Source organism: Hippoglossus stenolepis, chromosome 8 (assembly GCF_022539355.2).
Source record: "Hippoglossus stenolepis isolate QCI-W04-F060 chromosome 8, HSTE1.2, whole genome shotgun sequence".
In the NCBI taxonomy this organism is placed as follows: domain Eukaryota; kingdom Metazoa; phylum Chordata; class Actinopteri; order Pleuronectiformes; family Pleuronectidae; genus Hippoglossus; species Hippoglossus stenolepis.
In genome coordinates, this window is record NC_061490.1 from 6265922 (window position 1) to 6292630 (window position 26709).

Sequence of the window (26709 nt, forward strand, 5' to 3'; positions counted from 1 at the left end):
TGACCCCCAGCAAAAAGTGGGACTTGTGCTAGAAAAAGGGGGCAGGCAGAGGCGTCTACCTTGCTGCATGAGAGCTCCAACTCCGAACCAGAAACTATTTAGCAGGGTGAAATTGTTTTCCACTACATCCGAGTCAGGGTTGCAAGGGTGGGGGTTATACCACTCGTAGGGACTAAACCTGTGACAGGTAACAGAGAACACACACACACATTTGTATAATTTTACTGTCGTTGCATGAACACAAAACACTTAAAGAGACCAAGGGTGGTCGTCCTACCTGGGGAGACAGGGGAGAGAAAACACAGTTAAGTTAGTCATGTCCAGAGATGACACGCCACAAATTAAGCCTGAGAACAGTAACACTATAATAACCAGTGATCCTTTGCTTTCCCCTTTGTGTACATACAGAATGCTATGCTGTTGAATGTCTAAAGAATTCAATAAATTAATTACTTTTTTTTTACTGAGAATCCTATATGTCAAAATAAAGCCTCAAGAATGACGACTCATCTAAATATCTCTCGTGTATTGTTCAATTTGAATTACATACGATAGGTGGGGTGTGGGCTCAAATGAACGCCACTCGCATTCCAAAAGTGGCTCCTCATGTGGGCGTGCTCATATCAAAGGCAGTTCCCTCAGTAATTTAATCGATGGGGTCTGAAAATAACTCCATTGTCAGACGAGAAAAGAAACTAATAATCCCTATAATCTTGGAGAAGCATTAATATTCAGCAGATCAAACGGCTCATTCCCATCATGCCCACGCCAGCCCCGGCACTCCCCCGCACTCGACACACTCCTCAAGCAGAGAGATTTTTCATTTATTCATGTTAAATAAAAGTGACATTACATTAGTAAAGGTTGATTGGTCTACAATTAAGCATCCTGACCTGATTTGGTTTGTGCTGGAGTAGCGGGGGGAAACCGGGGGCCCTATCTTGACTCAAGCTGTTTAACAGACACCACGGTTTGGCTAATCAAATTGAAATGCATAATATAGGACTTGTCTCAGTGTGGGTCTTTTGTACTGTGCCTGGAAGTCACGAATGATCACCTTGAGTGGATGTAACATCTGCATGGAGGATAATACCAATGAGGCTGCTATGCCTCCGCGTTTTAAGAATTTGATCCATTGTCCTCTGGGTAAAATACAGTCGCACTGCATTGCATACTGTAATGCATGACTCCATATGAAGATGTATGGCTGTATCGATAAAATGACAGCATCATAACTGTACCCTGTCATTGACTAATGGGCTTTGCCATTATAATGTGGTTAGGGGGGGTTCCTTTTTCACCCCTACAGTACTCGGGAGGATATTGTGTGTGTAGCTCAAGGACCTCTGAATGTCCCCCGATTTCTGCTTTAAGATAATCCTTGGCCTTAAATCAATCCATCTGCTCATTCAATTTGCCCCAGATTTGCTTGCTTGTCAATTTGCAGTGCCAAATTGAGTTCAACTGAACTGCCGCCTCGCCGTGGCGTATGTGACTATGTGACCCAATCCCTCGCACAGAGGTCTCTGAATACATTTCCCCCGATCGTGTCACGGAAAGCCAATTACAGCTCACCATGAACATGGATGAGCAAAGTTGTCCTCAGAGCCGTGCTGGATCATGGGAGGGGCTGGATGGACGGCTGCTGGTTGGCTAAGGGGAACGCTGAACCAGTGGCGTTTACAGCAGACAGGCACAGCTTAACCTGTCTCTCACTGTGGCGCTGTGCTTGGTCTGTTTGCTGTCATTTTGATCCAATTACACTGCCCTTACATTATCTCAGGTCATCTTTGCTCGAGAGGAAGAAACTTTGAGCAAGGTCAGCGCAGAGATAAGTGTGGACAAAAAAAGGGAGGATTTCACCAGCGGTGCAGAAACAATATGATTTTTTTTTTTTTTTTTACATCTTTCTACAAGGGCAGGGTCAACCTGCAGAAAACTCCAGCGACGATACACCTGATATCGCCAATGTCAGGGCGGATGAATCAACAGGGTCAAAAGAGTCCTGTTGCTCTGTGACACCTGGTGCACCATTGTTATGGTCTTTGAACAGCTCACACTAAAAGTATGATCGCTGCTGTTACAGTCTAACCAAATATGGAACAAAAATGACCATCAGCTCCCAGCACTGGCTTCCAGTGTGTCAAGGTTTACCTGACTACTGCTTATAAATCAAAATACAAGTGGTAGTCATTTACCCATTTAAATCTATAGGATCTCTTTCTTTCTGTAAATCTTTGAATTGTTTTTGTTGTTTTTATTACTTTAGGAAGCCATTGTTTTCTAGTAATGTCAGATTACTATTTGGAACTTCTTGGAATAAGATAAACCACAGGTAGAGACCAAAATCTGCACCACTGCCTGGGAGGCAACACATTTTAAAAGCACAATAGTGTGCCTTGGAAAATGTTTGACGGTACAGGCTAAATAATGAGTTGTTTAAGTAATTGATAAAGGCAACATGAGTTAAGGCTAAACTACTACGTAGAGCACTTGTGACTTTGTCATCTCTGGTTTGGCCAGAATAAAAAGCCTAACATTAAAATGCATTTATTTGCACAAAATGGATATAATGATTTTTAAAGCCTCAATTCCATTAGTAGTATTCACCTTGTTTTTACTTAAGAGTAAAAATCCCTGAAGTGTTTATATGTACATATCCAGAGTGTCCCATTCAGAGGACTGCATGGAATTCACAGGAGAATTTCAACCACGTGATGAGGGCTGGGCCTTTAATATGAGCACACACTAACCAAAGGGTTTTTCATTTCAAACTAACGACAGACAGATTCAACTTTAATGTGAAGAAAGAAGGATTTTGCACATATATTAATATTCAAATTTTGAGTAAGACAGGCAAGAATAAAAAGTCAATATCATGAGTCCTAATTATTTAGAAATTACAAGAAATATTCTGCACTAACGCTCTGAGCAGATACTGACTCTGATTCTCACTTGTCCTAATGAAGCTGACAGTATGGGGATGGCGTAGGGAAACTGAATCTCCAGAGAGTAACCAGGTGGTAATACACAGGCTTTAGCAGAGGCGTGATGCAGTGTACGGAGCATTTTTCTATGGTTTCATCACCTGCGCCAGAAGCAGCAGCACTGATGTGTGTTGTCATCAGAGGGAACATAAAGGCATTAACATTAACATCAGTAACTGGACATATCAGCGCAGCGGACTAATCATCTGGGTACGACTGTGCATCCCTGTGGAATTGGCCTATGCATGGAAGACGAAGCTGCCCTGACTCCAAGGTCGTGCACGTCAGTGCTTGTATCCCGTCACTGTCAGTTTCTCACTCGTGCAAACAGTCAGTCACACTGTACGGCACAAACACAAGCATACATAGATATAATGTGTAATGTCCACACACACATATACGTACATATATATGTATATATACACCAGCATATATACAAATATACATATATAAATATAAATACACAGTGGAACTAATCCTTGTAGTATTGTAGGTATTGTCTGTCCAATTAAACAGTTTGTTCTCTCTAACTTTTTGGGAAATGAGTGTGTGTTCTTACATGTGCTAACAGAAAGTAAGAGGAATACACTTCCTCTTCTACCATGGAAAGATTAAGTAGAGGAAGCAGGACACACAAGGCTTTTCATGAATCTGAAATAAATCTGGATGTATAGAAGAAGCAAAGATTGTCCCAAGACAAATGATCTGCTTTTTTATGCTGAAAACAACCAAATTTATGTTGACATTTAGAGAAACAAGCTCATACGCTGCCTTCTCACCAAACGTGACATGCATTTTCGCGTTGTGGGATCCTTTGTGTTCATTCGTGTTAATAAACACAACCGGCGACGAGCGGAGGAGTACTGACTGCACTGACTACAGTGGCTGTGTTGTTTAGCAGAGGAAGCCAGCAGAAGAGAGAAGCAGCTGGATGTTACTGGATGACTGTTTCCAGCTCTACCTGGGACTGACCAGTGGATGGTTTGATCATCCTCTAGCTCGGATCGATGCACAACCTGAGTCCAGTGACTTCCACTCTCAGTGCTGATTGCCTTTTGTGACATCGCTTCATGCAAATGTTTTGCCGGAGTTCAAATATTTTAACTTGGACGCAAAATTTGTATCCATTGCGATGGACAAAGTTTTCATCTATCGCGTTGCACCAGTCACAACATTTGTGAAATTCGTGTCACTCGGGCGAGATACGAGAAATTTGCATCTATTCGCATCTCTGCATTGACTCGTTATGTTTTCCCATTTCATAGAACATCTGTGTTGTGTTTGGTGTGAACGCACCATTGTAGCCATGTGAATAATGACCTGTCAGGAGCAAGGGCGGGGGGTACTGTGTCGTTCAAAGCCTCTAACCTTGATCCTAACTCCAACCTCAGATCACTTTGATGGTTCTTGTTGCCAGATCAAACCACACCTTCACCATAGAGGTGTCCGATGAAGAGCCCAATTTCAAGGTGATTTTTAAGCGTTTGATTTGTAGGCATTTGGAAAGCACTTTCTCTGTGTGCAATGAGACATTACGAGGGCGGGGGTTAAGGGTGAGTTATTGTTGTTGTTGTCTTCCCTATTGTGCAAACAGTGAACTATAGCCAGCAACCCAGGGTAAGACAACAAGCTGGTCAAGATCTGTTAAGATACGTTTTCGCATTCACCTTAATCCCATGGTGACCCGGTTTACTCGTTTATCCCTTGTTATATTCAGCCATGCAGACTATGATTTTCTGTAGAATTCCAGTTTATATAAGAACTATTTAATGTGTAGATAGTTATTTCCATTAAAGTTGTTGTGATAAGGGTCTGTGGATTATCTAGCGTCGAGTACTTGCTGTTTCTGGTAGATTTCGGCCTCTTAAATTTCTGTGGTAAACATTACATACTAAATTCCATTCACCTTCCTTGTTTAGGAACAAATAAGTGGGTTAGAAGTAAGAATATGTTTGACATGTTATAATGTAATAGTGTCACTGCATAGGCTCTTTTTAGACAGGACATATCCTAAAGATTTTCTCTTGACAGTATATAATCTGAATTTTAGACCACTCATTCCATGAAATTGTGTGAGATCGTTGTGTGCTACACTTTACAGCAGAAACATGCAACTGGAGCCCAGCATGCATTTGTGTAAACAGGAGAAAAGAAGGAGTAGAGTGAGGGGGGGCACTTACCAAAACACTTAGTTATTGTGATATTAAATACAGATAGGTGCATATTCTGAGCCAACTTAGATGACAGTTGCCGCTTTTTTTTCTCTTATGTGATCATATCGCCAGTAACAATCGGAAAAACACATGCGTTAACGATAAAACTGGTGGGTCACGGCTGCAAGCCAGCCGAAGTCTCCCAAAAGTTTTAGAGTCAACACAAACCTTTCTTTCTCTTTATTTCCCTTCACCATGCTTCAAACAGCCGCCACAAGCAAAGAGCCACTAGATGAAGTGCGTGAGCCTTCAAAAACGATTGGCCTGGTTTCATCAACTGAAGGGATTTGTCTGAGCGGAGACGCTAAAGGAAGAGACAACCGGTGCAAACAATGTGTTGTATCATTTCACAAGCCAAGCATTCTTGACGTCGGCTGCATCATAAACTAAACGGTGGAGTAGTCTGACAAAGAAGCAAACAACAAGGTGCTGAGCTGATTGTACACCTGCCCATCCATGCAAGGTTTTCTTACAGTCGTGTTAGTTAAGGTCACATTTAGTCTCAGTGGTGCCAATACAGCAAAGCAGCAGAGGCAGTTAAAGCATAAGTCCCTAGATTTTGACCATAAATCGATACTTTACCCATTCTGCATCTTACCAAATTAACATAGTCCTATTACACTGTGCAATTCCATCACTTTTTATGTCTCAATGTTTCTGAACAATCTCATTTCCAAATGAAACACCATTAGTACAAATCCCAATGAGTTTTAGCACCCAATCAATCCTCAGAACGGTTCGCAACTAGCATGTTTGGATCAATGGATTTAAACTCTGCACCTATTGGTTTCGGTTTCTTTTGAACAAGTTCAATGTCGTTTGAACTTTGTGGGCACTGATTAACTGCATTGAGAGACCTGAAATTGCAGGCCACAAACTTAGAAAAAAGAATCCAAAGCAATGCAGAAAATAAGGTTTTTAGGGAAAGGTTCTCTGGGGAACAGCGCATCCAGGTTGACATTTGGAAGCCAACAGCTCTTGATGCTTTGAAAGCCTCACACAGTGCCATCTGGAAAGGAGCATCTCCATGGAATCTCTGCTGTTATGGACAAGAGAAGGTTAGCCACGAGAAATATTGTCATCCTCATCAACAGGGATTTGTCTTTTCCTGTAACATGTTGTGTCTGGTGAGGTCTCTCAATGACAGTGATTGTGCTATTAATTGCAGATTGTGAACCAAAATAAGCAGGGTAAAAAAGGGGATAAACCATATTTCTGAGTCACAGTTGTGTTTGAAACAAGGTGAAGGGGGAAAAAAGAGAGAAGAAAAGACAGCATGAACTCTGAGACACTGGGGACAGCGAGGGAAAGGTGAGAGAGGGGCAGCAGCCGTTCACATCGAGCTCAACACATCCCACACGTATACTTTCATACACATATCCAAATGAGTGCACAACCTTTCTGCCACTCTCTCCGACACGTACACAACAACCCTGGAAACGGCTGATAGGTCTAACACTTCTCTAAGGTCTGTGTCCCTGTGTATGTCTGCATGTCTACTGATACCAATCTGAGTAGAAGCAGGCCAGGAGTAACCTCGCAGCCATACCGAGTTGGAATCAACATACACGTTCTCTGTCAATGCCTGATGGTGGAAATAGGTGAATGGTTAAACTACATTAAACATATTAAAAGGCAATGACCTTTAGTCTGAGCTTAGGTACATGACAACTGATTTATGTTAGCATTGTCGCAGAGTGGTAAGCTTTCACTATCTGCTCAGGATGCAGATCCTGTAATTACAGAGATGAGCCTGTTGTTAGTCAGATGGACAAGGCTGAGCAAAGGTCGCTAAGCATGTGTCTTACTGTGTGTGAAGCTGTGATCGCTGGGAGTGACATGTTACCTGGCTATGACAAACAGCACACAACTGACACCCAAGTAAGCCAGCAGAATATACATCCAGATATCAGGCGAGAGGGGGTTGAGGAAGGAGAAGACCCCAGGGTTGGTCCCGTTGGGCTTGCGGTACAGTATACTTATACCCAGCGTCATGAAGGGCTTGGAGAAGTCAATAACCTTCTCACGTGCGTACGTGATGGCAAGGGGAGCCACTGCCAGATCAGCTCTCTGTCGACATCAAACATAAAAGAGAAGAGGAATAGGCCATAAGTCACGAGAACAGGAAGCATTTAGAGGCAATCAAATTAAGAAAACAGGGTCTTTACACAAAACAGAGTCTGTCCTCAGGCACTTAGGAAGAAATTTAAAGCCCTCTTTCTCTTTCAACTCATCAAGTATACTCCTGCTACTAAACCTTTTTCTCTCTGGAAACTACATCAAAGAAATCGTTCCCTTTCTTTACCTGCTTTCCCCTTTTTTTTTTTAGGGTGGCTGGCAGCTGTAGCCTGTCACAGCATAACACTTTATACAATGTGCTGGGAGGTATGGAGACAAGTCGCCGGCGCTTTGGTGGACCAGCACAAAAGGAACAAAAACGTAGCCCTCATTCCTTAAATTAACTATTCTGCCTGATCTTCAAATTTGGGTCTGTAAGAAGAAATTAGCAACTATAGAACAATTAACTTTGAATTATGTCTAGAGTCTAGCCAATACATTTGTAACTTGAGACAAATGTTGACTATTAAGCTCTTTCTTTTGCTTCCATTCATGTATTTAACAAACCAGAACATTGTTAAATGAGGTGCTAGAAAAAATGTAATAGGCAGACGGACTGCATCATTCGTATGCACTAGTGAAATAAATGGTTATGTTTCAGACAACAGTGCAAGTGATGCTATTTCATTTATTGATTTCCCTACACATTTACATAAACATGAGATCAATTCAGGTGAAAAACAATGGAAACAAATGCAGAACTTTGACAACTGCTAAACCTGGTCAGGAGTTGTGTTAAATGTTTGGTGAAGGTGCTGTCGTGGAAAACCGTTTGCATGTTGCAGGCAGTTGTTTGTGCGGGACCCTCTGTGGTTATCAACGGAGCACAATTCTTTGTTTGAGAAGAAAACAAGTTGTATGCGAAAGCTGTGCTTCAGAGATCCAGAGAGGGGATGTGAACGTACACTCTGCCCAGGAAAGTCCCTTTTTATCATATCTGAGGTGGAAAGCATGTTGTGCTTTTGACAGTTAATACATTTCAGGCTACACTGTGACTATAAATGCAAAAAAAGCACAGCAAGGAAGGCCAAGTGGTTCATTTGTCAAAGATTAATCCTTTTTGTGTTATGAGGGTTGCCATCTATCAGTCAAGGATGAGTTGACTGAGCTCAGTTCTCACAGCTGTGATACATGAAAAGTCCTGCTGATATCAGGCATCGCCGAATCTGTTCGGACGAATCTGACACAACCCTATAGATGCACCACAGTGTGTTGCTTTGCTCTGAGCATCACACAGACCAAATCACTTTGTTAAATTCCTTTGACAGGATGTTTCCAACTTGTTCAGCATTTCCCCCTCAACTGAACTTCCTCTCTGAGTCCACACTCCCGGGTCTTCTGAGGCCTTGTCTACTGCAATAACCATCCATCTAAGTCAAGCCTGTCCAAACTATTGGGGACAAACACGTGCTGGACATCATCTCGCAGGGGATTGGGCCCCTGACCCATAAAAAGACTGTCACAGCAGCCAATCACAGCACTGATCAAGAGCAGAAGCAGGAGACAAGTCTTGACCCCTTGTGGATGCTGCTTCTAATGGGGTCAGATATTGACTATTGGGCGGGCAGCAGCTGCTACTTTTCTGCCCATGCAGTTTATCCTAACTGAGACTTTGTCGGGTGTAATGATCTACACTGTGAGCAGATTGTGTGAGCTTGTGTGTGTGTGTGTGTGTTTTAATAAGCTCTGTAGGGGAAACAACTCACAACAGAATCTATGCTCGACTCGCACCACTGTACTCTCAAATGGTGCTAGTTTACCTCCCTCTTCTTTTTTCGCTTTCACTTTCTTCTCCTCGCAGTGTGTCTCAGTTTAATAATCCTCCGCATCTTATTCCTTGCCGTTTTTCTAACCATATATGGTATGAGATGCTGATATGGCAGTTTACAAAGTTTAAACAAGTCATGAATCTAGTACCAAAATAAAAAGAGAGAATACATGTCATACTGCACTACAACAAACTGTCCTAACGCACAAAATGAGATGACAAGGACATTAGTTTGTTTTTGATCTTGTGCAGCAGAAAAGTTTGGCGTGAAGTTAGAAAGGACGCAACACTCTCAAGATAATAGTTTGGTTTTCTCAGATGTTCAGTTAGCCGTCTCGCTGCCTTTTGCAATTTACCTAAATTGTATTACAGCTGAGAGCACTCCTTGCATTTTCTATGTGCGGAAATACGTTGACAGCACAATCAAAGATCAAGTGTTTTTTTCAATCTGTATACTGATCTTCTGGAGTATTTCCTACTGTTCAGTGTAAATGTACTCCATCACAACTGCCTTAAATTAGTATGTTATACGGAATCAGGAAAACTGACTGTTAGTTCTATTAACTGGGATAAAAGTCAAAGAGTATAAATCAACAGTTTGCTGATATAACATTCATGCACCATCTTTAATATTCATGTTAGAGACTCACGTGGTCCATTAGCTCTTTCACCATTCCGTTCCACTGGCCTGCGTTCTCATCCTGGGCACCATATTTCCCATCTTCCACCAGACGAATCTCGTAAGTGAAGCCGAGGATGTTGGCCAGCTCCCTCAGCAGGTCTATACAGTAGCCCTCGAAGCGGTCGTTCCCGTACAGCGGCTTGTCAGACTTCTTGAACATCACATACGGCTCCTCCTGTCAGGTGAAATAGTGGAGAAGGGATGAGTCTCCGCAGCACTCGGCATCTTTTACCTTCCGATAAGGCCCTATCTGAGGGGGTGTCTGATGTGCGAGATATAGGCTTTTGAGCCGCGGAGCCCAAACACACACTGGCCTGCTTAGTAAAGCATGTGTAAAGCCGCCGTGTTTGTGTGCTTGCCAGCAGTCTCAGTCCTGTGATGCAAGGTAGGGTGGGTGCAAAGTGAAGCATGACCATAATAAGAGATAATCCCCCATATCAATGACTCTGTGCTCCTCTTAGGCTCAGCAGGCTGGCCTCATGCCCAGGCCCAGCTTTCAGGACACCGCATGCTTTGTCAATAAGATAAGAGACACTGATATACGGACCAAAAAAGAGAGCGCAAGAGCCAGCACATCCGCTCTGTTAACACAAACAGCTGGGGAGATTACTAATGTCTTCTTTCATACTGTTTCCTTCGCCCTCCCGCCCACAGAGCATCTCCTGCGCCATTTCCTTCCCTCTGCCCTCCACACTTCACACCATGTTTTCACCTCCTCCTGCTTCCTCCCTTCTTTACCTTTGCTTCATGCACCATCTGTCTTTGTTAGCTTTAGACGCTCACTGCACGTCCCTCATTTCCTCAACTCCTTTGTCTCTTTCAGACAAATAAATCCAAAAATGTATCCGCAAGCAGGTGTTGTTTATTATATAAATGTGCCATGACTGAAACAAAACAATCCATTAAAAGATTGCTACCAGCTCTTACATTCCACGGGATGGTGTTTTAATAGTATGCAGGAATAAAATCTTAGCATTGGAAAGGACAAAAAAACAACAAGCCACAATGGGTTTGGTTTCTCTTGTAGTGTCAGGCCAAACAAACAGAATGTTCTGTAGTAAACAGATGTTGAGGTAATGCTAATGTTTAGATAATGGAGCGAAAACAGAACAGTTTGACAGTCGTGATATCTTTCATTTTAATTCATGTGTTTTTGATCATTCCTGTTGTGACTGCGTCTACTGAGAATGAATGAAGAGAGGCGTTTAGCCCGGAGCAGACTCCAAGGTTTCATGGGGTGAAAACTTGCAGCATGGCGCTCCGACAGGTGATCTCAACAACAAACAACATACTTTGTTGCCTAGCAGCAGTTTGTGTGTGTGTGTGCACTACATGGTTCGCATTAACCTTGCAGGGTCCTCATTTGCTTTGACATATGTCACCATGGACTTTATATTGTTCATGCATTTCCATATGCAGCATAATGTTATTATTCATCACTATCAATATTAATTCCATTTTAATAGTATACAGTATTGATAATTAGTTGCATACACAGGCTGCAAAGTGAATCTATTGTCGGTTTAAGAAAAGTAAGCAAACATAATTCGAGGTAGCTATATCTTGTGCTGCTAGCAAAAGAAATGAATAATTTTCTGATTTAAATGAAAAGTCTATTAATCTTATTAGATTGTAATTTATAAAATGACTCACTGTTTTGCAGTGGAGAGTTCAGGTTGCTGTATTAATGCAAGGTGAGCACGGATGACTCAGACAGAGCAGTTCTGTTCAAACAGCCAAAGTCTGAAAATGCAAACTAGATTTCCTAATTTCTGTCTGTTATATCACCGCGAAGATTTTCCACTAACCTCCCCAAACTATATTCATTAGTATAATTGGGAGTTGCCATCGTGATTATTTGTAAATCTTCCTCCTCTCTAAAATACAAATACAATCAGCCGGAATAAGCAGCTTTGGACCCAATTTAAACTCACTGCAACCATCAATTGAATCATTGCTGACACAGCCCAGCACATGTTATATCTACAGTAGCTCATATACCTCAGCAGCTGCAGTAGAGCAAGGATACTGATGTAATGTTGATGAAAGAGCAGAAAGCAGTGTGCCCACATACAGATCAATACCAGAGCACCTACAATGTCAACATTTACAGTCGACACAAAAACAAACTAGGGCCGTGGTATCTAAAGGTTTGAAGTGGAAAACAAGTAAATACACTCTCTGCAGCAAACGAGACGTTACCAACAAGACTGGCTCAAACGCAATTGTACAATATAATTGTGGCATGTTGTGGCAGTTGTAGGAGCAGCATCTGATGAAGAGAACAACTTCCTGACAATCGAGCAAGAGGGTGAAAATGTTTTTGGTGTATCTTGACGAATGTGAAAGCCAGTGAATGCAGGACACATTGCATAGATAGAGAGAAGAAAGGATTCCACTTAATATCCTGCATGTTAGTAGCATACAGTCAATCAAGACACTGTAACTGAGAAGAGACTGGCTTCTTATATAACGAGACATGACCTAAAGCAGACCTTAAACTCCATCCTGGACTATTTTTAGAAAGCCTGGAACAGTCCCCTGACTTCAACATCGTTGAAAATCTGTGGGCAGATCCTAAACATGCTGAGAATGCAAGTCAGCTTAAAATATCTCAAAAAGTAAAAGGGATTGGGGGAAAGATTTGGGGGAAATCAAGTCAGGGATAGAAAGACAAACAGCTGGGATATCTGACATGAGGGGACTACAAAGTATTGCTTTGACAAATGCCAAAATTACATTTGTTTATCTGTTTAAAGTCATGAAATAAGATACAGTAACCATTATATTTGAACAGGGTTCAATATCACTTCAAAATCAACTAAATATGTCGGTACCCTATACAGTACATACTTGTTACTACGGGCCTGTAGTTTAAGGTAAATAAAAGTGTACATGTACAGTACCTCCCTCACGATGGTGTTTAAACCTGCACTGTCGTACAAGAACCATTCAAATACAAGCCAGCACCTGTTGATGCAGATGTGTCATCCAGATTACATGTATGTGTAAACTACAAGTTTTTCTTCTTCTACACATTCATTGCAACATCTATCAATCCAAGGTGACGGCAGGGTTCTTCTGTCTTCCAATTGCCATGGTAACAGAAAGTGTGCTTCAATAGTGATGAGTCTGCCACACATTTAGTTTCCCATGGTCATTTATTGCTGTGTGCCGAAGGCTCTGACTCATACCACCAAGATAGGAGTCTAACAGGAGGAAGTAGTCTTCATTTCAAAGGTGTTTTATGATTCCATCTTCAAATAATCAATGTTCATGATTGTAAATTAGTTATTGTGTATTGAACATCAAAATTTGTCTTACAGATTATAGTTCCAAACCCTATTAGGCTTAAGTGAATGTGTGGTTATTTACATTATATTATACATATATTGAATTTATATGAAATTGTTATATTTATAGTTTTAAGCATATATGGCATACATCTGGAGCCAAAACACGTCATGTGTGATGACGCAATGAGGTTAACAGCTGCTATAGGGATACTGATTGGTCAGTCTCTTCAAATAAATATTTCTAAATATACATGCTGTCTGTTTATTAACGTTGCACAGATCATTCTATCTTTGTTAACTTGATGTGGTTATTTTAATTGTAGTTATTACATTAATTATTAATCAGAGTTACAGAGTTGAGACTGCAGCATTAAAACTAGTATTGATTGGTATTTAGGGCCTGGGCCTCATTTATAACTTTTGCGTACGCACAAAACAGGGCCTGAAACTTGCGTACACCACTACTCACGCAAACGTTGGGATTTATAAAAACAAACACTGACGGGAGAATGTGCGCACTTCCACGCTAACTCTGACCCATACGTACGAACATTATGGAGAATGGAAAATTACGATGCAGATAATATATAGACAATAATATCTTCTAACACTGTGCGTGTATCATCAAGGACGAGTGCGTTTTAAAATCGCTGCAGTGAACCTGACTGTGCCACCAGGCGCACAGAGCGCACTGGAGATCACTCACCAAAAATAAAGAGAAACTATTCACTTCCAAACTTCTTTTACCAAATAATATCCCAGAGTGGAGGTTAGGATCCACTGATGTGTGAAGTAAGCGGTGCCATTGCTCTAAATATATAAATACTGTGTTGACACCCTAATGCTGCGTGATGGATGCACGCGAATGGAAGGAGGAGAAGAGAAACAAGAGTTCAGAGATCACAAAGATTTTTTGGTCCCATGACGATGACTGATCAGCTGATATAGATTCTATAGATCTGTGATCTGTGATCTTTGTGCTGAGCTGAGTCCAGTATCACACAGATGGACCGACGGAACCAAACCATCTCAGTACAAACACAAGCATAAACAAATTATTCTGTTAAATCTTATTTAATAATCCTGCAGTTTTGGATGATCAAAATGCAAACAGGTGATACAACAAGTTCCCTCATATTCAGACAGTGTAAAGCAATTTTTTTTTTCCCTCCACCTTTGAATTAGATATTTTTTTTATTTCAGGCTTCGTTCTCTCTATCGTGCTCACTCACTGTATTATCCGCAGCAGCAGCAGTGTCGGAGATGTTGGTGTCAGATAGTTTTGCTTCCTCTTCTTATCACTTGATGTCATGATTCACTGTGGAAACCCACTGGTCAGCAGGATCATTTACTATTCATGAGGTTCTTTGCATTGACCATTCATGGTTGAATGTGAGCGTGTACAGGGTGGACTTGGAGGCAGATCCAAGTACAAACGTTTCGAGGTGGACTGTGATTTATAAAGGATACATTGCGTTCAGTTGTGCGTCCACACGGTTTTATACATCTGATTTGTTATTTTGCGCACGCCAATTTCGGCTTTTGTGCGCATGTACACTTTTAGTATAAATCCTACGCACTGTTTTATAAATGAGGCCCGAGAACTGTCTCAAGAAAATATTCCCCACACCATTACACCACCAGCAGCAGCCTGAACTGTTGACATCAGGCAGCTCGGGTCTATAGATTCATGCTGTTGACCCTGAACCAGTTATCTAAAACTCAAAGCCAATGAAATGTTATACTGGTGAAGCTCCTTACAATTGTTTGCAGGATTTATCAGGATTGCTTTGCGGCCACATGATTGGCTGAGATTTGGCATTTAAAGCTACTAACAACCTTTTCATGGCATCTGAAGGTCTCTATTCTTGTCCTGCTGGATCTTAGTGCCACATTTGACACCAAAGATCATGAGATTCTGTTACAGAGACTGGGACAACATGTACTGTAGGGATTAAAGTAATAATAAACACAGAAACTATTAGATTTTTCTTAACTTCACAAATGAAAGAGGAGTCGAGAAGGTTCTGGATTTTCTGGAGCTATTTCGCGGACTGGAATCCCTAACGGAACTAACGGACAGTCAGAACCCCTCTTTGAGTTTCCACCTCTTCTTTAACACGTTTATTTTTGCTCAGTGTCAGTCGAAGTTTCCCTCTATAATACTGCGTTTCGTGGACTTATTATAGGCCCTCCCCAGGCTTTTGGAATTGGTGAATACCCCGTGAACGCACCGAGTTGTGACCACAGAATGCATCAAAGGGACTGGTAACTCACTCAAGGTAAAATTCTCCTTTTTAAAACAATTATCTTCACTTTTATTGAGCTTTTCCTCACATTCACCAACACATGTTATCAACACTGCTCGTCTTGGGTTTCCTCTCTGTCCTGTTTTGGCGAGGGGTCAGTGCAATGTGGCAGCTTTTGGGTGGTTTGTGGCACAATTGGCAAAGACAGAGGGTGACACCAGGTCAGCAACATATCTAGATTCATTCATTCCTTATCGTCCCTCTGATAAAGTGCTCGGATCTTAGTCAGCGGTATAAATGGAGGGGGATATATCATTTCCAAGTGTCTCACACCCAGCTGGTGTGCGCTCCGGGCGCACCGCTGGTGGACAGTCACCGTCTGACCACTGACTCAGCCCGTGAGCGCGGAGGGAGAGCCGGTTCTCTGGGGACACAGAGCCGCCCACTCCAGCCAGCTATCGTGCAATTCAACGCTCTGCTCATTCACAAAGCTTCAATACGAAAAAATAACGTGATTTGAGACGTTCGGAGAACGAGTGAGCGCAACTCTTTGAATCGGCACAAAAAAAAAAAACACGTCCGAATTTATTCCAGTTAATATAGTTAATATAGCTTGTATCTGACTTTTTAATCCCTGCCATACAAGCATCGCTGAAGCTGTCCAAATATAGTTGTCTTAGTCGTCATAAGGGATTCCATTTTTAGAAAATAGAGGCTGACAGTCAACTCGCGCCTTGCTTTGACATTTAAATGCACATTTTTGGTAATAGTTTGTTTTGAATGTGTTGTTTTGAGGAACTAAAGTGTAGATATGTATTTACACGTTTTAGTATTTAGATAATGGTTTTGAATTGTGAAGAAAGACAAAGATAACAGGATATCATTGTGCGCCTTTTAAGCCCCTCTTTGATGCCACAATAACTCTGAAGCTCAATAGGTCACCTCTAAAGAAACCCAGCATGTCCTTTTCAAACGCACGAGGACTGTGCTCCAGTGTCGTCTTGGTGAAATCATGGCCGGCGACACTTGAGGGAGAAATCAGAGGCATGTCGCTGATTCCTTTGGCAGTGGAAAAGGCAGATGAGCGCTCCGAGCCCATTACTGTGGCGCACTCTCAGTCAGCCTGGCATCACTCATTGATGGCCAACACTCCGCCACAAAATGGGTTTGTCGTTCGCCGTCTCCTTCTGGCGCAAGGAGCCTCCCACAGCTCTCCTTGTGCTGCAGTGAGACTAATGTCCAATCTGTGGGATCCCGCATGTGCGCGCACACCATGACGAAAAAGGGTGCAGACATGGCAGACTGCGTTTAGTTTTTAACTTTCAAAACAGCATTTTTTTGTGGATTTCCGGCTGTTTAAAGCTGAACCTATAAGGGAAAGTATCAACTTTTATGTGTATTTCCTTGGTGTGGTTATTTGCTGTCTAACAATTTGTTCCAACCAGGCATTTTCAAGTTCCCTACTCAAACAAGTGGGGGCGCTATAAAACACACAACCCCATCCCTTGGGTAAGATACAGTTGATATACAGTCTATGGGTAAGACAGGTTCAATTTCCATTAGCTTCTGCACAAACCGATCGGTGTGGATTCCTTGTGTTGGCGTCCTGGATGGAGCTAAAGATGCAGCGTCGTACTGTATGATTTCATGAAACAGTGTGAACCTCTTTGTTTTTTAATTTAGTGCTTTTATTATTCACGTATTATTTAACAGCTGTTTAAAGATGATGATGCTTTTAACCTTATCAGATCTTTACTGGCAGTCACCTTGTTTGTTTGACGACTTGACAGTCTGGCGTCAATGACATTCTGGCGTCTGGCGGTGCCCGATAGGGCCATGGAGGTCGGGGCTTTTTGCACAGTGAGCAGAATGTGGCGTCCGCCTAGGGTGTGGTCTCTGACCGTCATGGCACCCGTGTGCTGACACAGCAGAAGCCTCAGCTGCTGGTTCTCTCTGCTCAGGTCATTATTGCATTTCTTCAGAGCGTCTCGGTGCACCAGAGTGGCATAATTGTTTCGCATCACACGCCACAACTCTGGAAACTCACTCGACTCCTTTGCTTCTTCCTCCTCCGTCATGGATCTGTGACGATCTTCAGCTGAAGACGGTGCCATGAAGATGTTCTTCTGCTTGCCCTCCAGCTTCTGGCACAATTGAGCGACACGTAAAACCCTCTCGCCATCGGTAATGACAGCCTTCAGTTTCTTGGTGGCGTTGTTGCTCTGCACGGTGAGGTCAATAAGCTGTTTCCTCGCCACCAATTGACTCCGAGTCAGCTGATCGCGAAGCTTGTGAGTCATTTCCTTCTCCTTGTTTCTGGCGGCTGGCAGATCTCGTTCCACATACACCTTTTCTGTCTTATTAGACTGGAGCTTCATCCTCAGCTCAGACACACAGTCCTGCAGCTTTTGGACCCTCCTCTTGGTATTGTCAGTCATCTGAATGCATTGCTTGGTTTTCAGGACAAGTTTATCAAGTTCTTTTGCTTCTATGTGCTGGAGCTCCAGAATGTCCTTCCTGTGTCGTGACTTCTCACAAACCGCCATTATACCCTCCAGGACCAGAGCAGCCCTCCGGTCCACGTGAGCGCTCTCGGTAGATGCAATGCTTTCGCTGTACAGTCTGTGGATTTCATTGATCACTTCTTGATGTCGTTGCTCCACAGTGAGCTTTGCATCTTCCAGATCAGCACTCTTCATCTGAGAGTGTGCCAGCATCTGCTTCCTCTCAGATTTGAAACTGGTGTTCGTGCGCTGCAGTCCGTCCTCCCACTGCTGCTTCAGAAGCATTAGCTGTTTTTCCTGCAGAGCCCTCAGACACTTGATTTTCTGCAGGTGAACCCTGCACGCTTCAGCCCACTGATGCTCCGCCCCCTTCAGGTCGCGCTGCAGACACTCGATGACATTGTCCTTGTCCTCCAGCTGCCTCTCAAACGTCTGCTTGAGGATGTCGATGTCTTTATGAAGCTCGGAGGCCCTACTCTGACGCAGAACCAACCTCCAGCATTCGTTGAGCTTCAGAAGGTTCACTGTTGTGTTTTTATCCGCCTTCTGCAACTTGTCCTTCAGGATCTGCTCTTTCTCCTTGGTCGTCTGCTCAACCATCTTTACACCACGTTTACCTCCTACACCTCGCTTTGCTTTCTTAGGCATGATGTTTAATATCTGACTTGTACGTCAATGCTCTTTATCTTTCAGTGAAATTTGGATTTCTATGAAGTTCAAAAAAAACACTTGGAAAAGTTCACTCACTTTTGAAAGAAAGAGTCTGCTCAGACAGTTGTATGCTTTTTGAAAACAACAAAATAAGAGAAAAACCTTGAATCTTACTCTCAAACGAAAAAACGATAAATTATATATGTATTATAATTAAATAATTTACTTCTTCTTCCTATTTGTCCAATCTATTGCTGGCAACCAATATCAAAGTGCATTAATGCCTTTTATCATCAGATGTAAAATACATCAAAGTAATAACAGTGGCTTTGAAGTAAAGGACAAATGGAATGTTTAGGAATGAGGACAATTATTAAAATCAAAGAAAAACAATTTGCTCAGCAAGACTATGTCACAAAAATGTCACAAATATAAATACATACATAAAGTACATACAAACATACATGGATATTGAATTCAATTTATATCTAATTTTGTAAATGTGCTTAAATATTATTCAGTCTCGCTGCTAATTTCAATGTAGCACTTGTGAAATACTGTGACTAACCAGCATGTGGCAGTTCTTGTTTATTGAGATAGAAGGCAGAGCACGACTTCCTCTCTTCTGAGTGTAAATCCAGTGATTTACACTCAGAAGAGAGGAAGTCGTCACTTACTCACTGTCTTCCCTTTTATTTGTTTTTGTTTTTGGGAAGAAATAACAATAACAAGACACTCGACAGGAGAGATATGAGGAGGGAAGACATACAAAAACTGATTATGGACAATGTGTAACTAATACCGGGGAGAAACGGGTGTATTTTATGCCACTATTTGAAGTTGTGTAGGTATGTGGTTATGCGATTATGTGAAAGTAATGGTTTACTGTAAGACTTTAAACTGACACCATAGATCATGAGATTCTGAAACAGAGACTGGAACAACATGTAGGGTCTAAATGAACAGCATTAGTCTGGTTTAAGTCATACTTTCCAGATAGACTCCAACTTGTTAACGTTAACAATGACTCCTCCATGCACACAAACGTTAGTAATGGAGTTCCGCAAGGTTCTGTCCTTGGACCAATTCTTTTCACTTTTTTTCAGCCTCCTCTAGGCAACATCATTAGGAAACACCGCATAAACTTCAATTGTTACGCAGATGACACCCAGCTAAAACTAGTCCATGCCTTTGTTATTATTGTAAAATCTTTATTATCAGGATATCCCAGTAAGTCTGTGAAAAGCCTTCAGCTGGTCTTAAATGCTACAGCATGAGTGCTGAGAGGAATTAGAGGGATAAATCATATTACTCCTGTCTTAGCTGCTCTGCACTGGCTCCCTGTAAAATTCTGAATAGAATTTAAGATCCGCCTCCTTGCATACAAAGCCCTTACCAATCAAGCCCCTAATATGTCAAAGAGCAAATAACACTGCATTGTCCAAATATATCACTTTGCTCCCAAAGCACAGGCTGTCCTGTGGTTCCTAGAGTAGAATGGGAGGTAGAGCCTTCAGCTACAAGGCTCCTCTCCTGTGGAACCAGCTCCCACTCTGGGTTCGGGAGGCAGACACCATCTCTATATTTGAGGTTAGACCTAAAATGTTCCGCTTTGATAAAGCTTATGGTTAGGGCTGGATCAGGTGAGTTCTGAACCATCCCTTAGTTATTCTGCTATAAGTCTAGACTGCTGGGGGAATTCCCATCATGCACTGAGTTCTCTCTCTCTTAATGGCATGGTCTGATTTATGCAGCATGGTTCTCTAGTTTCTTTCTACATGCTCCAATCCCAATTAATCATATAAACACAAGTCCAGTAAAGTACATCATCTGACACATGAACACAGAGTCCAGTAACATAACAGTACTTGTTTTGTTGATGTACTACTACTTCTGTGGTGGTGTGCCATTTGAGTCATTCTTTAGTAAAAATGTCCATTGTCGATCTCCTAACTTGAGAAATGAAAGGTGAAATGAAATGAAAACTCTCACTTTTACATTGCTATAGCTCTTTTCAATGCTTCTAACTGTCTTGTCACAACATGAAAAACAGAGGTTGTTCCTAATAACATTAACGATTGCAGTAAGTGAGCATCCATAAAACAGAGACCATGGCACCAGGAAAACTCAATAAGAAACACTCATTATCAGTTGTTACTGATGTGGTCAAATGTCTGCCACAAAAAAGGTCTATTGGCAGGAAATAAAGCAACAAAGTCTCTGCTCTTCTGAAAACGTGTAAAGTAACTCAGCACTGTTAATGAAGCCATCAATTAAACTAGGTTCTTAATTGGGATAACAGTGACTTCATCACCATTTGGAACTCATTAAAATGATTTGTGATGATACGTTTTTTAAATTTTGATTGTGAAAGTTCATTTCCCTCAGTAGTGGCTCTTTCTCGTCTGTTAACTGCATCCTGCACCCTCACCCTAACCCACTTGGAAGGTCCATCTGATGAAGAGTGGGGTATGTGATCAAAAGATCCATAAAATACCAGGAGGTCCGGATGATATTTTCATTCTAATTATCTTTATAGTTGTTTTTTGTCCAGTGTCCATAATTGATATGCTATGCTATAATTTTAGATTGTAAAAGACATTAAAAAACTTAGATAAAATATATCTTGTTAAAAGAAAATGTCAGAATTTTAGCAAATAAGAACATAAAACTTCAATTAATGTTCTCATACGCTTGAGTTTTCTGTCCCTCTGGTTTCTCTTTTTTTATGGATTTCATACAATGCGAGTCTTTTTAAATCTTGCTCAGTTGGTTCCATTAACAGGACACACTTGGTTTATAGTGTTGATGTCTGTGATGATAACTTCGGAGAATTTGTCCACATTGTTTCTGTTTTTAAGGCTCTACTGATTCATCAATGAAAACTATTCTGAAATGAAAAAGTCAGCTGAGATCTTTTTTTTGGGGGGGGGTAATACGATGTATATGTATATGTAGCATGGTGCTACTCATGACAAATTGAAGAGCTGCATTGTTTAATTTAGAAGGCATGTGGACAATATGTATCTGGGCATTAGCAAGAAGAACTACTGCATTTCTCTTCCAATCTTTTTTCTGTTCATAGTTTGTACTACAATCTGGTTAATGTCCCACAGATGATCAGCTGGTGACAACACTGGCTCCTGAGACTTATTAGAAAAATGAGATGCATTACACAGCAGATAATGGCTAGGATATGTTACACTAACAACATATGTTATATCTCCGGCATTTAGATTAATGATCCTTCACAGTACTTATTTGTCAGTATGATCTATAGCAATTAATGTTACTGATCCAATTTATTCATTCTTCTTCGACATCTGTCTCTCCCCTGAATGTGACTCATGCTGGAAGGTCTATGAGCACTGGCACCAGTTTGTTTGCATTTCCTCCCATCTCGTCCAAGAACAGTTGCCCTGGTGCATATACGGCCAAATGGAGATGAGACTTGATATGAGACCAGAGGTCATTTCACTTTTTAGCCAAACATTTTAATCACCAGGTTTACTGACCCCCCCCCCTCTCTTTCATTGCTTTCTAGATTTCCAGTTTCCTATTTCAATTTTGTTTTCCTTATCTGCTGAAGAGACGGGACACAGATTTGAATTGGTTGAGAATTCCTGATTGGCTGACTGACTAACAGATTTCCAAATGGATGAACATTAAAGTTGAACAATTAATTGGGTTTCAATTGAATGTTTGCGATCTGTAGCATACTGATCATCTACTGACAAAGACACATCTCTTCTTATAAATATAAATAGGGTGATTATATATTATATATACAAAGACAAGTCACCGCACGTAAAGAGCTCATATTTCTCTATTTTGTATTGTTGTATTTTCCAACAGTGGATTTATATTAGCCTAAAACATGACACAAGTAAAATATTTAAATAAAGACGACAAATCCCTTGTGCAGATCCAAACAAACAATGAAAGTATCCCACCAACAATTAATGTGAGTATCAAAACTGTGGAGCTCCAACAACGGCTGAAAACACACTGCTCATATCATTGTTTTGACTCAATCCAACACACACTTTCTATCATCCTGGTGTCTCTAATGCTTGATAGGCCCCAGCAAATGAGCAGTTTCCTCCTGTTTTGAGTAACATGGAATAAAAACTGCAGTGTCAAGCTGTTTTAGATCTAAATTCTAAATTCTAAAAGTGCATAACATTTCTGCCCTGTTATCAATCATTACATGTAAGGTCTACCATGTGACGCATGCTACCCACAAAAGAACTCAGCTGCCTCAGGGGCTGGATTTCTTTTTTGGGCCATCTTATCTCTTCTGCTCTTTTGCAACGGAGTGAATTCTCTATTGAATGTACAATTAAATATTTTTCAACACTAACTAACTTAAGGCCCGCTCCTTGCTCTCTCCAAGACATTACACAGTATATTATCTGCAGCTCCATTAGCCTAAAGGTACTTCATTTCCACTACAACATTACGGGAGTGATTTCTAAAGTAGATAAACTGTTGATAGGCCAAGATCTCAACAGTAATTACATCATGTTTTATAGTACATAATCCCTGAGAAAATGATGAGAAGCTGGATGAAAGTGAGCATCAATCAAGTGTAACAAATCCAATTATTGTCAGCCCTCTCTCCGTTTCCGTGCTGCTCACAACCATCACACATCTCCCCATGACTCAGCCCTGATATGGCAATTACAGCCGTGGAGAGTCTTCGCTAATAACTGCAATCCAATCACTTCACAGCACGTGCGTAAGGGAAGGAGGCACGAGATAAATAATGACAAACCTCAATTTACTAGATATCGTTATTTTTACGCTTGACTCCTAAATAACAGAATCATAAATGGCTTTTATCTGGCTCGCTGCTACAAGTTTCCTCTCTACTGTCACTCCTCTCATATGGAGAAAAGTGTACATAATGTTTTTTTAGTGTAGGCATGAACATGATCATACACAAAAGCACTGGAGGTAGGATAAATGTACAAATGACGAGGGTTCTTCACTGACAGAACATTTGAATTACATGGAGGTTTTGGTCAATAAATAATGTATGACCACTAAAACATATGGTAAACATGAGTCTGTAAAGCGATAGCAGCCTCAAACATTTTAGGACATGGGCTTGTTTGCTTTCTGGTTGAGTTATACGAGAATGCCATTTGTGTGTGTTAACAACAGAGATGGAAGTTATTTTTCTTAGCTTAGCACAAAGACTTAAAGCTGGGGCCTGACTCCATAGCTCAAGAATATAGCCAACCCATTAATGATAAAATATGTCCCCTTTTTCTAATCTGCAGACAAACTGGATGGTAAAAAACTGCAGCTTGTGGTTTCTGGGAGTGCTACATGCTGATACAATTTCTTGGTGAACAACAGCCGTGTTCAGTGCCCCCCCCTTCCCGGAGACTTTTCATCACGGTGAGGCAGCTCACAACTGCTCTGTCAATGGACAAAGCATTGGGGTCAAAAAGCAGCCCAGTTAAATTCTGTCCTGAGGCGTCCAAGTGGGTTGACTTGAATTTGACTCAAGTCCAAATTCTCCTATCAGAACTCCGCTCACCTAAGCAATTTCAGACTGGCCTCTAACCAAGCTCTATAAAATATGTTTATTCAATTTATTCATTCACTTCCTCAAATGTATTTTCTGTCATATAACATTATTGTCTTAACTTGGAGCTGTTTTGTGAAGCTACTAAGGTTAACAAGGGACTGATGCTTCACTTTTGAGCCAAAATGGATCGGGAGAGAGAGAGAGAGAGAGAGAGAGAGAGAGAGAGAGAGAGAGAGAGAGAGAGAGAGAAAAAAAAAAAAAAAACCTATGTCTAATGTGCAATCATAGAGTGTGGACTTTTAGATATACTGTTAAACTTTACCAGAAATACAAGGACAGTAACCTCATGGAATTTCAGCCAAATTAATTGTTAAACCACAGATTCCGATCAAAAATAAAGTTATGTCTGAATTTGGTGGTTTTTGGCACCAATGGTAGAGAGACTATAACACAATAAGCCCAATGAATTACTTGATGGGAGCTTGATGGAAGCCAGAGCTGTAAACCAGAACAACTTATTGGACAATCCATCAGTCAATTTACCCCACCAAGTCGTAGTCCTCCACAGTCAACTGGCGGTTTGGGACTGCAGTGCGTTGGGGTGCTCTACTTCAACCGAGTCGGTGAGCAGCAGCCCCAGAAAGTGCTCTTAAAAGAGAGGGCATTTCAGGCAAAGCACTGACGAAAGAGGAAGAGCTTAAAAATAATGACATCTTTGGAGGGAGTCTGTTATGGCTGAGAGCTGTTCCAGCCTTCTATAATTGGTCCCCGCATAAAGCACCATTACAATTTGATTTGGCTTTAAACAGACATTTAAAGCTGCAATATTAATAAACACATTGTCAGCCAAAAACAGCAGCGAAAGGTAACGGTCGTTCTTCTACAGACTTCATCATTCCCAGAAATCCTGTTAGATAACAACAGTAAAGTGCACAGAGTGGGTTTATATTTATCAACTGGGTCAGTGAGAATTTTATACCAATGATATGGAAATGTCTAGATTCTATGTATTCCTCTAGTGCAGATCAGATATTCTTCTACTATTGTCTGAACTGCTGAACCGATATGACTCAAACGAAAATGGGATGAAACCATATGTTTTACTCTTCAGTGCAATACACTGAAGCCCAGTTCACATTACGCAACTTTCCAAATCAGCAAAACGCTGTGTCACTACATGACTTACTGACATGTGATCAGGAGTCTTGCAGTCGTTATGAGTTCATGCATCATCACTAACTGCCTCCAGGGGGGATCTTACACTATGCAATCTTTGACCAGGAGAAACCCCTGACTGGTCCCCAAACTATATTAAATCAGGAAAGTACACACAAGAAGAAACACCTCGAATCTGGCATTGTGCTACAGAATGAAAACATCAAGCAGGAGGAGGGGTGAAACGTTTCAGCGGGCATGTTAGTTGTAAAGATAAGAGAGTAGCTCTGGCCACATTTTTGTCCGAACCCATCCAAGCTAGAGAGAAAACAGAGCTCGACTCTAATCTGTCCGGTTGTCTGCTTTTTCTGTCTGAACCCGACCCAAGCCCGATGCAGTTTGTCACCCTGTCCCTAACATGCATAGTTATAGCTTGATTTCTGCGATTACATATGCAGTGTAAAAAAATCAGGGTACCCCTCACCCCTACGTGTACTTTCACCACCCCATCCTGCGCTCTGATTGGCTGGAGTTGTGGCTGACTCTGGCTAGATTTCCAGCAGGTTGTAAATCTGATCAGAATAAGTGACGAGTTAGACTTAACTTGCAAAACTTGTCTTCGACTGACAAACATGGCTGAAAGTCTTGTAGTGTCACTAATCACCTGATCAAATACCAGCCTCCTCATGGATAACAATCGATGCAAGTTGAATTAAACAAAATTATGCACCTGTTCTCCATGACTGTATTCAGTGGCCATGTTTGATACCAAAGATGCCAATGGCAGTGAGCAAAGCCAACTTTAGCTTTTCATTTGGCCAAACGTCAAATAATCAAAGACAGTGAAGACCATAGCTGTGAGATGCAGTTGAAAGCTCCACAAACCTAGTAAGTGAACCTTTGAGTTGTTTTTTTTACCCACTAAGTGTTAAAGTGTGGTGTTGGTTGCCATTATTCTCACAGAGTACAACATTTAACGAAATAAAAGCTGCTAAACAGGAATAGACAAAGAAAAGAAAACCATGGCGAGTGTTGCTACAATGGCTTCAGCAATTGTTCAGAAAGATGAATAGAAAAACACATTACCAGTATGGTGGAGATGATCAGGGATCGATTGGAAAGGGAATCGGACACGTTGGTTGTCTTCCCCTTCTGGTTGTCGGTCATGTTTAGGCCACTTGGAGGATCCCAGGTACCAATCTGCAAAACCAAACAACCGTTAGCTATGTTGCATATCCTTTGTGTTGAGAGGCCAGGTTACACCCTGAATACTTTGCCAGTCAATCACAGGTCGGACATTTAGACAAACAAACATTCACACTCACATTCACACTTATGGGCAATTTAGAGTTGTCAGATAACCTAACCTGCATGTTTTTTGACTGTGGGAGAAAACCCACTCAGACACAAGGAGCCGATGCAAACCTCACACAGAAAAGCTCCAGCTAGCCAGTAGGGTCGGTGCCAAACCTTCTTGCTGTAAGGCAACACTGTAAACCACTAAACCCCCATGCCGTCCTTAAAAAGCCCCATGTGGTTTTATT

At 41.5% G+C, this 26709-nt stretch overlaps 1 protein-coding gene across 5 annotated transcripts in view; it reads right to left on the bottom strand.

Annotated features, from left to right (window-relative positions):
* The window catches only part of grik2 (glutamate receptor, ionotropic, kainate 2), a 231719-nt gene that overhangs the window by 53786 nt on the left and 151224 nt on the right, over window positions 1-26709 (bottom strand). For all 5 annotated transcript variants that reach the window (XM_035164273.1, XM_035164271.1, XM_035164272.1 and 2 more), the window contains 4 exons: window positions 26252-26365; window positions 9737-9943; window positions 7047-7270; window positions 60-178 (listed from right to left, as the gene is read on the bottom strand). In XM_035164273.1, the coding sequence (XP_035020164.1) occupies window positions 60-178; window positions 7047-7270; window positions 9737-9943; window positions 26252-26365 (664 nt within the window). The remainder of the gene's footprint in view (window positions 1-59; window positions 179-7046; window positions 7271-9736; window positions 9944-26251; window positions 26366-26709) is intronic.